This window comes from Daktulosphaira vitifoliae, unplaced genomic scaffold (genome assembly GCF_025091365.1).
Source record: "Daktulosphaira vitifoliae isolate Bord-2020 unplaced genomic scaffold, ASM2509136v1 Scaffold_4, whole genome shotgun sequence".
Classification (NCBI taxonomy): domain Eukaryota; kingdom Metazoa; phylum Arthropoda; class Insecta; order Hemiptera; family Phylloxeridae; genus Daktulosphaira; species Daktulosphaira vitifoliae.
This window is the reverse complement of record NW_026099575.1, coordinates 1,808,434-1,820,868: the sequence shown is the minus strand read 5'-3', so window position 1 is coordinate 1,820,868 and position 12,435 is coordinate 1,808,434. Positions and strand designations below refer to the sequence as shown.

The window sequence follows — 12,435 nt, the reverse complement described above, 5'->3', positions numbered from 1 at the left end:
TATAAGACAATGACTAATTTAACCTTTTATAATAAAAAAAAATTTCCAGTGTAATTTATTAAGAATATTTCCACCCCTCATCATTTTACATAAAATAATCATTTAAAAATGCGCAAATTAAAATTTGATTTAATTAAATTAACCATAGTAAAATATCAAATTGAAAAAAAAATATATTTCTAAATGTAGATGTTAGGGGTTACTTTTAAAAGTTAAATGGGGACCTACAGGAAATTGTGTGTATCATAAGACTGAATTATGTTTACACTTAATAATTTGCAAAAGTTTTTTAATTTTGGTCTAAGAATTAATAAAATTTCATTTACATTTTTTACATTTTTGTTGGACATGAGTGTATACAGTAATGCAAAAATAATTTCACTAATTAACAAAAAGTTTCAAGATTATATAATTCAGCTTATGATTTGTTAAAAGTTTTTTTTAAGGATATGGTTGATGAAATTATTTGTATAAATAAAGAGTGTAATTGGAGGAGAAGGAAATAATTCATGACCTCAGGAGTAACTGATGTTGTATTGGTATCCTACAGATATGCTACAACCCCTCATTTTATTAACACTCTTATATTAGTTTCACCTGTATGTTTGTAACTCTCCACGCGCCACATATTATTATTCTTGCATATCCCGTCATCTATAGCCTTGAGATTAGACTGTCGTAACCCATTCTTCACACGCCGGTAACACTATTCCTGTATAATTTTATTTTTGGTTTTCATACTCATACATGCGTATGTATCATAAATTTTATATATATTTATAAGCAAATTTTTATTGTTTATTATTAGATATAAACATTTAAAGGTTCAATTTTTTTTAGCTGAGAAGGTATTGGTTTTACTAAGATGTGTTTTTTTTTTTTTTTTTGTGTCTGTTACCACTTTTTCTCAGCTCTCACCGAACGGATTTCTTTCAACGATACGTCAAAAGATCACAAATCGTATCTAGTCGAAGACATTACCCTTCAAAATTGAAAAAAATGTCCTCGTTCCCCGTAAATGGGGGAAACCTCCAAAAAAATTACAAATTTAAAAATCGCTAATTTTCGAAAAAAATTTTTACTTAAAAGTGCCATAACTTTTTCAAAAATAAACATATCAATATAATTCTTTTTTATATAGATGTGTAATATCATTACCTTTCGTTATATTTTTTTTATAAATTTAACCCTTAACCTGCTCACAAGGGGGGTTTAAAATGACAACTTTTTCAAAAAAAATTAACTTTTTCAACTTAACTTTTGAAAATGTTCCGGAAGGTCTGACACTTTTATATATATCTTAAATTAAAGCTAATGTAATATACTTAAATTTGAAAAAAAAAAATTTGACCTCTGTACTTCATGGTGAAAACGGCTACCAAATGCTATTTTTGTGTGAAAATTCTCGATTTTATTATTTATATTATATTTAAATTTATAATGCTATAACTTATTGAAAAGTTTATGGATCAGTACAATTTTTTTATGAGAAATAANAAAAAATGTATGGATCAATACAATTTTTTCATGAGAAGTAGTATTTATATACATCTTTCATTGAATATGCTGTTTTTTTAAATCAGACTATTTCCCTATATATGGGGGTGCTTCAAATATAAAAAATGCATATAGAAAGTAGAACTTTTTCAACTTAACTTTTGAAAGTGTTCCGGAAGGTCTGACACTTTTATATATATCTTAAATTAAAGCTAATGTAATATACTTTATTATGCAAAAAAAAAATTTCGGACTTTATTTTATCTTCATGGTGAAAACAGACATCAAAGTTTATAAAAAAAATACGATTTTTGTAAAAAAATTCATTTTTATATTTTTAACTTTATAATGCTATAACTTTTTGAAAGATGTATGAATCAATATAATTTTTTTTTTATAGATGCATGATGTCTTTACCTATCATTTGGTATATTTTTTTTGTAAATTTGACCCTATATCTGCCCACAGGGGGGATTTAAAATGACAACTTTTTTACAAAAAATTTACTTTTTCAACTTAACTTTTGAAAATGTTCCGGAAGGTCTGACACTTTTATATATATCTTAAATTAAAGCTAATGTAATATTCTTTATTATGCAAAAAAAAAATGTCGGACTTTATTATATCTTCACGGTGAAAATGGCTACCGAATGCTTTTTTTGTGTGAAAATTTTCGATTTTGTATTTTACATTTTTAACTTTATTATGCTATAACTTTTTGAAAAATGTATGGATCAGTACAATTTTTTCATGAGGAGTAGTATTTATATACATCTTTCATTTGATATACTGTTTTTTTAAATCAGACCATTTCCCTATATACGAGGGGGGTTCAAATCTAAAAAATGCATGTAGAAAGTAGAACTTTTTCAACTTAAATTTTGAAAGTGTTCCGGAAAGTCTGACACTATTATATATATCTTAAATTAAAGCTAATGTAATTTACTTTATTATGCGGAAAAAAAATTTCGGACTTTATTTTATCTTCACGGTGAAAATGTCTACCAAATGCTATTATTGTATGAAAATTCTCGATTTTATTTTTTACATTTTTAACTTTATAATGCTATGACATATTGAAAAGTGTATGGATCAACATTATTTTTTTATGAGAAATAATATTTTTTAATAATCCCTTTTTCATTCTACATACTTTATCTTAATTAGGATATTAATAATGAACTAGCAGATAATGTATCTTTTGTAATAGTCCACCAATTTTTTAAAATTAAACAGTATCTAAAGATTTGCATCGAAGCGTTTTTTTTTTTTGATAGTGATTTTAATCTCTGTCAGATATCATTATACTTGATCTATCTATACTACGTCACCACTGTGCTGCCTCTATGTGCTGGGTTTTTTTTTTCACTTTTTTTTCTTAAAACTTCCATAACTTTTTATTTAATATAAATGTATAATAAGGGATTACAAATACAAATACAGGTAGTTAATCAGAATTTTATGACGATATTCATAAAAAAAAATATACATGTAGCCTCTATTTACAATGGTAATAAAACGCATTGTTGTGAGTTCATAAACACACTAACTGGCAATACAGAAATTATATCTATTGATAGTGATAATTGACAATAAATACTCTGTGACTGTAACAGCGATGTCATAAATAACTAAAAAGTGAAAAATAAATATAGTTTAAAAAGACTGAAAAACACGCTTTATAGCATATCGAACTAAAACGTTAAAAATAATTTTTAAAATAAGCTTTATACTATAATAAACGAAAAATACTAGTATTATTGTGAAAAAAAGCGTTGGGCGCTCAATATACAAAAAATATGGCATAAAGCAGCTACTCTTTTTTCACAATAATATTAGTATTTTTTGTTTATTATTGTTTTAAGCTGAATTTAAAAATTATTTTTAACTTTTTAGTTCAATATGCCTAAAAACTTGTTTTTCAGTTTTTTTAAACTATATTTATTTGCAAATACTTGTTCTATATGATAAATAATAAACTTTGAGTAAAAAGAAAATTATCCTGTAATCAATAGAAAATTTGTAACTTTACTTTCTGAACATTTGAACAAATTAACGTATGTATTGATCACAAAATATTTTTTAATAGTGCTTATTTTTTCCCCTAAAGAGATGAAAAACTTTTGATTATATAACATTATAGCTTTGTGAAAGAAACAATTTGGTGAAACCAAAAGTTTCAATGCAAAGTTGAGAAAGTATTAATTTTCTATGGTTTTTTTTTTTTTTTTTTATGTTACCACTTATTCTCAGCTCTCACTGCACTGATTTTTATGAACAATATGTCAAAAGATCACAATTTATGTGTAGCCGATGACATTATGCTCAAAAATTGAAAAAAATTCCCTCGTTCCCAGTAATTAGAGGAAATCCCCTACAATTTTAATTACAATTACAATTTTGAATCTGTAATTTTGGATATTTTTTTTTACTTAAAACTTTTTTAAAAATGAATGGATCAATACAAAAAAAATTTTAGATACATTAGGTACTGACCTATCATTTGATATATTTTTGTTAATCTGTTTCTTCGCTTGCCTACGGGGTGATTCAAAATGGCAACTTCCAAAAAATTAACTTTTTCAAAAATTTTACACTTGACACTTATATATATCTTAAATTGAAGTTTAATTAGTACACTAATATGAATAAAAATTTTCAAACTTTATATTGTCTTCATGGTGAAAACATACAGCAAAGTTAATTAAAAAAATTCTCAATTTTTTTTTTAAATACTTTATATAATACCTTTCTTCCAATATACTTTTTTTAAAAAAAATCAAACCATTTTTCTCTATACTGGAGGGTTCAAAACTTAAATAAAAATTAGTGAAATTTGTGCATTATTGTATACACTCATGTCCAAGAAAAATGTAAAAAATGAAATTTTATCAATTCTTAGACCAAAATTGAAAAACTTTTACAATTAATGAATTAAGTATAAATATATTTCAGTCTTAGCTACATACAATTTTCTGTAAATAAATTTGTTAGCTGTTTTTACAAAAAAAAAAATTGTTTAAAAATGTTTAGAAGTCAGTAATGTCTCTCATGTTGATTGATGTAAATCTTTTTTTATTAGTGATGTTATTTTTCATCCAATAAATATACTATACCCTTGATTTTCTTTTACAAAAACTTGTTCTATGTAACAAGTAATAAACTTTGAGTTATCCTGTAAGTCATAAAATGATGATTACTTTATTTTTTGGACATTTGAACAAATTACTGTATTCATTAGTAAAAAAAAATTTTAATAGTACTTTATTAATTTTTGCAATAAGTATTATACTATTATGTAAATAAATTTAATTTTTAGGTTGTTCAAATTAGACCCAGTTTAGCTAGTAAAATTACTGGAATGCTTTTAGAATTGTCCCCTGCTCAACTTTTAACATTATTAGCATCTGAAGAAGCATTAAGAATGCGTGTTAATGAAGCAATTGCGCTACTTATGCAAACTGTTGAGATACCATCACTAGTAGATGTTCCTCATCCATTACCACCTGCAGATAGTTTACTAGGTAAGTAAAGCGAATTTTTCACTTTTCAACTTTTTAAATGATATTTATATTTTGTAGAAGATGTTGATTTATTTTTGAGTCTTTCTGAACAACATGGCTCTAAAACTGCTGCTACTCCAGTAAAAGAGAATGTTCCAGAAGAAAATGCTACTGAAGAAACTTTAGAAGATAACATGCCATTATTTTATTGTCCTGGAAAACAAGGATTTTACTCACCTCGTCAAGGAAAAGCATCATATGAACGTCTTAATGCATTTAGAAATACTGGGAGGTAATTATATTTAATACTTTATTATTCTAATACAATAAAAATTAAATGTGTTTTACTATCGTAATATATTATTTTAACTTATTTATTATATTTCAGATTGATTGGACTATGTTTACTGCAAAATGAATTGTGTCCAATGTATTTTAATCGCCACGTTCTCAAAATTCTTTTGGGAAGAACAATTAGATTCCATGATTTAGCATTTTTTGATCCTGTTATGTATGAAAGCTTGAGGCAGCTTGTGTTAGATGCTGAATCTAAAGATAAAGAATCTTTGTTTTCTGCTCTAGATTTAAACTTTAGGTATATATAATGATTAATTTAAAGAATAAATTTGTTAAATCTTATATTTATTGTTGTATTATTCAAAATATTTTAAGATAAGTGCCTATCGAAAAAAATAGTGACATGACTTAAAACCTTTTTTTTTTTTTCATATATTTATTCTAACATGGATAAAAAAAACATCAAGTTTTAAACTAGAAAAGTTTCATTAATATAGATATAGTTGTTTTCACAAGAGTTTTGCAAAGAACAAATTTGTCGTTAGATAATATTTAAACATTTTTCACTTTCTTTTGTCTCTGAAAAATTTTTCCTTAGGTATATCATTATTTTTATGAATCAGCAATAAATTTGTTTATGCTAATACTGCTTTTTTTGCATTGTTCATCTTTTAAGCAATACTTATTGAGCCGAGGTAGTTACCATGCTCAGTATAATATATTTAAAACTTTAGACTAATAAATATAGCTTCATTAAATTTTACGATGAGTTCAAAACTAAAGATTGGGACTATCTTAAAATATTCTAAATACATTTTAAAAAAATGATATTCAATAAAATGATTTTTTGTCTTATAGTATTGACCTCAGTCAAGAAGAAGGAGGTGGTAGTGTGGAGCTAGTAAATTGTGGTGTAGACATTGAAGTAACTCCAAACAACGTCTATGATTATGTTAGAAGATATGCTGAATTTAGGATGTTCAAAACTCAAGAAAAAGCATTTCTTGTAAGTTATATATATTTATACAGGTTGATCGCTTTTTCATCAACTAACATTAGATTATGTGCATAGTAAATATAGTATTGAAAAAAAAATTTTATTTCTTTTATTTACATATAAATTAATAGCTAATAATTACTTCTTAGAATCATCTCTTCTAACTTAAAGGGATGTCAACTTTATTTTTTAAATAGTAATATACCTATTGAACATAGGGGTTTTATAGAAATGAATTTAATAACCAATACTTAACTACAAAAAATCTGTTGTAAATAAAAGAGGTTTTAGTAAAAATAAAAAACATTCATGAGTAATACAGAATTTAAAAAATAAAAACTACTACTTTCATTTAAAATCAGATAAAAAAAATTTCATAGTATTACTGTAAAAAAAGATAATTTTAATAGAGTATCAAATTTATTCTAAAGGATCCCTATAAAGAATCCATTATGTGGAATGGTAAGGTAAACTACAAACTTTATCAATAGTGTAAAATTAATAATTGAAGAAAAATTCAAATTTTTATTAGTTTCAAATCCTTAAATACTTAAACTATATGCTTTGCCAAAAATACATAAGCCAGGAAATAATATGAGACCTATTGTGTCAAATATTAATGCTCCTATATATAATTCGGTTAAATACTTGCTGGTATTTTCATCTATTCAAATATTTTATAGTTTTTCAGTTAAAAATAATATTGACATAGATCATAAATTATCTGGTTATACTATTCCAAATGATAGATTAATTTCTTTTGATGTAGTAGCCTTATTTCCGAGTATTTTGATTATAATAACAATTGGTTTTCTTAAAGACTGGCTAAAGGAACAAAACATAGTACAGGATAAAATAAATGCGCTTATTAATTTAACAAAGTTATGTATGGGTTAAAATGTTTTTCAGTTTCAAAATAAATTTTATGAACTAACTGAGGGTACAGCAATAGGAAATCCGTTATCACCATCTTTAACAGAACTTTTCATTAGGTTCAAAACAAATTTAAAATACATTAGGTGATTTTCCAAAAATTTGGGTTAGGTATGTAGATGATATTTTTGCAGTAATAAATAAAGTTTTTAGTTAGGAGGTCTTTAAACAATACTAAAAAAAAAATTTTCCCATCGATTAAACTCATATATGAACAGGAAGTGAAGGAAAATTGCCTATTTTGGATTTTTTAGTTAAAAGAGTAAAAGAGGAACTCTATTTAAAATTTATTGGAAAAACTGACACATGTTCAAGTACATTTCGAACAACTCAACCACAGATGGCAACACAAAATGGCACCTTTAAATAAATAGTATGGTTTACAGATTAGTTAATATTCCAATGAATGAACTAGATTTTGATAAAAAAAGAACTGGGTGTCATAAGAGAAGAAATGGCTAGATTTTAATGGGTATATTTGAAATGTAATTTCGTTATAATTTGAAAGGGAGTGGTATTTATTACCACTAATAAGTCACCCATTTTATTTATTCGGATTTTGAATAACTAGAGTTATTAAGAATTTTGGTGTTACTTTAGTTGCATCTGGGAGTCATAATTTAAGCAATTTAATAGGTAACACTAAAAATAAATTTTAAGTAATAAAAATGTTAAAAAATAAGAATAATTTAATTAATTGGTATATATAATTGGTAATTGGCCCTCTAAAAATTCATTATTAAACTTGTGTACACTGGCAAATTTTATAATTTTACTTAGTGATATGTCTTTAAGGATATATTAGGAATTTTTTTTCGGTCGGATTGTCAGTATGTGTTTAGCTTTGATAATAGTAACATTGTTATCAAAATATGTATATGCAATTTTTTAGTAATTTTTTGTGGCTTTTTGAGTTAAATATTTTTAATGTTTTTTTAGTTTTAAATAAATATTTGTAATATAGTATTAATTTTAAATAATATTTGCCACGAGTGATCAGTTTTTATTATACATATTTAACTAGCTTATAAAATAGGGATAATCTAATTACAATGACTAGTCAATAACAACTTTTGGACCAGTATTTCAGAATTTATTAACAATTTAAAATAATGACTGCGGGTGATAAGTGGGTACTATTATTTTCATCACTAGACATTTCATAGCCTCACTCTTCCCAACTAGGTATAAAAATATTAACTTCTGGAATACTGAACCATAAGTTGTAATCAACCAGTTATTTTCTTAATTAAATAATTTTCTATTTACAAGTTGATTAAATATGTACGTCACCATTAATATGGCAGTCTTTTAAGTTATGAGAGATGATTCTAAGAAGTAATTATTAGCTGATAAATCAAGAAGAATTATATGTATACACAATAAATCAAAAATTATTTTTTCCATAGTTTATTTATTTTGCACATAATCTAATGTGGTCAATGATAAACTGATAACCCTGTCAATATATATTTATTTTTCATATCAATCCACTGTTGAAATTTCAGGCCCTTAGATCTGGTGTTTTTGATGTAATACCAGAGAGTTCGTTGGATGGACTAACAGCTGAAGATTTAAGATTATTATTGAATGGTGTAGGGGATATAAATGTTCCTCTATTAATATCTTATACTAGTTTTAATGATGAATCTGGATTAGCAACTAGTGATAGACAAATTAAATTTAAGCGTTGGTTGTGGTCCATTGTTGATAAGATGACACCTTCAGAACGTCAGGATTTGGTAAAAAAATAAAAATAATAACTTGCATTGTGATTATTTTAACGCTAACACACAATTTCTTTTAAATTAATAATTATTTTAAGAAAATTAATTTTTTTCTTTCGTATATTTCTTGATTTATCACTTTTTGAATTCATCCCTTAAAATTATGTAGATTTGTTTTTAATTGCAACATAAAACTAACATACAAATGTATGTTAGTTTTATTTTATTTAATGATTGGTAAAACACATTAAACTTTTTATATTATATAGTTTTTAGGTTCGATGCAAAACTAAGAAGAAGGTATTAATTTTACTATGATGTGTTTTTTTTTTTTTTGTTTATTATCACTTATTCTCAGCTCACTGACATTACTAATTTATGTAATTACCAGTACCAGTATTTAAATTTAAAAATTAATTTTTATTTTTAATATGTTAAAAATTTTGATTCAAAATGTCACGTTCAACCTATTTTTTTGGTTCTTTATAGTTGATTTTTATGAAAATTTATAATTTAAAAATGTTGACTTTTTAACTTTTTTTAGTTCAACTTGAAAGTTTAAATTTAATATGATTAGATGCAAAATTTTATTAAGATTTCAAAAATGGTTTTGTTTAGATTGATATAAGGTCAGATACTTATATAATTATTAAGAACCGTAAATTTATGAAAAAAGCCCAAAATTTCGTTATAATAACTTATTATAGTTTATTTTTGTATTTATATTGTAATCAATCAATTTAATAGAAATATTAATAATTTCTATGTAATTCTTGGTGTTTAGATAGTGATACAATAGAAATAAAACTGTTTTATAGTTTTTAACTAATTAGTAATAATATCAAAAATTAGTGGTGATACAATAAATCTAATTGCAGGCTTGAAATTAGCATGAGAAATTAAATAATAAAAGTATATTTTTAAATCTTATACTGTATATAATTGCTATAATAAATATTTATTCATATATTATACATCTAAATCAAAGAACTACTAATTAGAAATAATGATGGAGATAGGAATTCATTTTGCTTTTGGTATAATCCACCAATTTCTTAAAATTAAACACTATCTACTATCTACATATTTGCATTGAAGTGTTTCTTATGATAGTGATTTTAATTACTGTCAAATATCATCTATGCCACTTCCAAATTATGCCACTATCCTACTGTGCTAATGTTTTTTTAACAATTATTTTGTTTTTAAATTTCAATAATGGTCAAAATATAGAACTAGAAATGATTTTTTTTCAGGTGTACTTTTGGACAGGATCTCCTGCTCTACCAGCTTCTGAAGAAGGCTTCCAACCCATGCCCAGTGTAACTATGCGACCAGCTGATGACTCCCATCTCCCTACAGCAAATACATGTATATCTAGATTATATATACCTCTATATAGTAGCCGATCTATATTAAGACATAAATTATTAATTGCCATAAAGACTAAGCATTTTGGATTTGTTTGAAAAATTTTAGTATGTAAAATATTGCATTAAGTGAAAATACTAAAAATAAAAAATTATATGTTCTTTTTTTTTTTTTTTTTTTGACAAGTTAAAATATCACGTTTATTTGTTTTTATTTTAAATTCCTAACATTTTAATTTTTGTGGCTGGGCATTGAAAAATCTTATTGTTTTTATTTCATACCCAAGTTTTACTTGAATAAATGTATATGTATTTATTAATATATATATTTATATATAAAAATTACCTTATAGAAATTCTTTTAAAATCTCATAATTTTTTCGTAAACTTGAAAAATATTAATGATAACATTATTTAAAGAATACAATCTTTGATTTTTTGTTTTGTTAATACTAACACTTTTAAAGCAAGACTGGAATTAAAACAAATAATATGTTAATTTACTGTTATTGTTAGTACCTTAAAAAATTTTTAGTTGAATTATACTACCTTTTAAAAACACACTAATTCAAAACTACTTCAAATAGTTGTAAGAACATTTATTACTATGTTCTTACCACTTATATTACACACGTTTTATTTCTATTTATTTAATTCGTAAAACATATTAATTAGCATAGAGGGAGTTGCTGATGTGACAATTCTACTCGTCTGTAGCCCGGAGCTACTGACGTCGAACTAACAAAGGGCAGTTGTGTTTGAGTGGCCGTTATAGACATAGTTTTCAATACTATTACTTTTATCTTATTTATATTATTTATAACTTAACTTATTTATTCAACGACCCGTCTATTGCCAATTGTCATCATAGCCAACCAACTCCGTCTCACTTGGATATATCTACTAACCAACTATACTAGGATTCAGGTCAGACGTATTGTACATTACATATAACTTATATTTACTGAACATCTAAAATATAACTTTACTTTGTCGTTGACATAAAACAATAGTCTAATTTTATTTAATAATCTATCCCCTGTAACTAAGGTACACGATTGCCTGTATCTCCTTCAGTTAATTAAAACTCATTTAAGGAGATAGGGACGATATTTGGGCAGACGTCGGGTAGCTTCCGATTCTTGGTTTTGACCAAGATCCTCAACTATTAAACAGGCCCCTAACATAGAAAAAAAAAATAAAATTTTTTAAATAAATTTGAGTAATGGTTTACTTTAATGTATGAATTTATAAAAATTATTAGTGATGAGAAAAATCGAATAGTATAGTTACTATTCGATAGTTGTCCACTATTCGAACTATTCGATAGTGATTCAAAAAATATTCGATAGTTACACAATATACTCGAATAGTTTTTAAAACTATTCGATAGTTTATGCCAAAAATAAACTATTCGGTTGTATAAATACAATTCGAATAGTTATACGATAGTTTAAAATATTTGAATGTGCCTATCAGTAATTTTTACTATAATTAAGTGTACTTAATAAAAATTTTAGATAGAACTAATCGAATATTTTTTAAAACTATTCGATAGTTTATGCTAAAAAAAAACAATTCGATAGTTAAAAATATTCGAAAATTCCTATCACTAAAAATTATATAATATGAATTGATCACTTGTGGCTAAATTTGAAAGTTATTTGTACGATAACCTTTGAGTCAAAAATTTTAGTTTAAAATACTCTAACAAATGTGTATATTGATGTAAATCAAAAGTTACACAAGTATACAGATAGCGGTGGCAATAAAATATATTTTTCCAGACAGCGTGTTATTACTAAAAATAATTAATATACGAGTATATCGATATTTTAACTTCAATGTTAACCATTTTCGTGTAATCTTTTCTGTACTAAGAGAATGTAACTTATAGGTTCAAATTTAGAAAACCCAGCACAGTGGGGTCGAGGCATAGTGGTGGTGACGTTGCATAGTTGGGTCCAGTATAGATTTAATCTGACAGTGATTAAAATCACTATCATAAGAAACGCTTCGATGCAAATCTGTAGATAGTGTTTAATTCTAAGAAATTGGTGGATAATTACAAAAGCAACATCAACTTCTATTTCCTTAATTATATCCAGATT

The 12,435-nt window shown here is 25.1% G+C and overlaps 1 protein-coding gene across 5 annotated transcripts in view; it reads left to right on the top strand.

Annotated features, from left to right (window-relative positions):
* Nucleotides 1-10,646, top strand: part of LOC126903857 (E3 ubiquitin-protein ligase UBR5) — a 43,375-nt gene extending 32,729 nt beyond the window's left edge. For 4 of the 5 annotated variants that reach the window (XM_050682369.1, XM_050682370.1, XM_050682368.1 and 1 more), the window contains 6 exons: nucleotides 4,817-5,021; nucleotides 5,079-5,292; nucleotides 5,389-5,595; nucleotides 6,156-6,303; nucleotides 8,736-8,969; nucleotides 10,211-10,646. In XM_050682369.1, the coding sequence (XP_050538326.1) occupies nucleotides 4,817-5,021; nucleotides 5,079-5,292; nucleotides 5,389-5,595; nucleotides 6,156-6,303; nucleotides 8,736-8,969; nucleotides 10,211-10,423 (1,221 nt within the window). In that variant the 3' untranslated portion in view covers nucleotides 10,424-10,646. The remainder of the gene's footprint in view (nucleotides 1-4,816; nucleotides 5,022-5,078; nucleotides 5,293-5,388; nucleotides 5,596-6,155; nucleotides 6,304-8,735; nucleotides 8,970-10,210) is intronic. The other variant, XM_050682371.1, reaches the window with a different exon arrangement.
* Nucleotides 10,647-12,435: the final 1,789 nt, after the last annotated feature.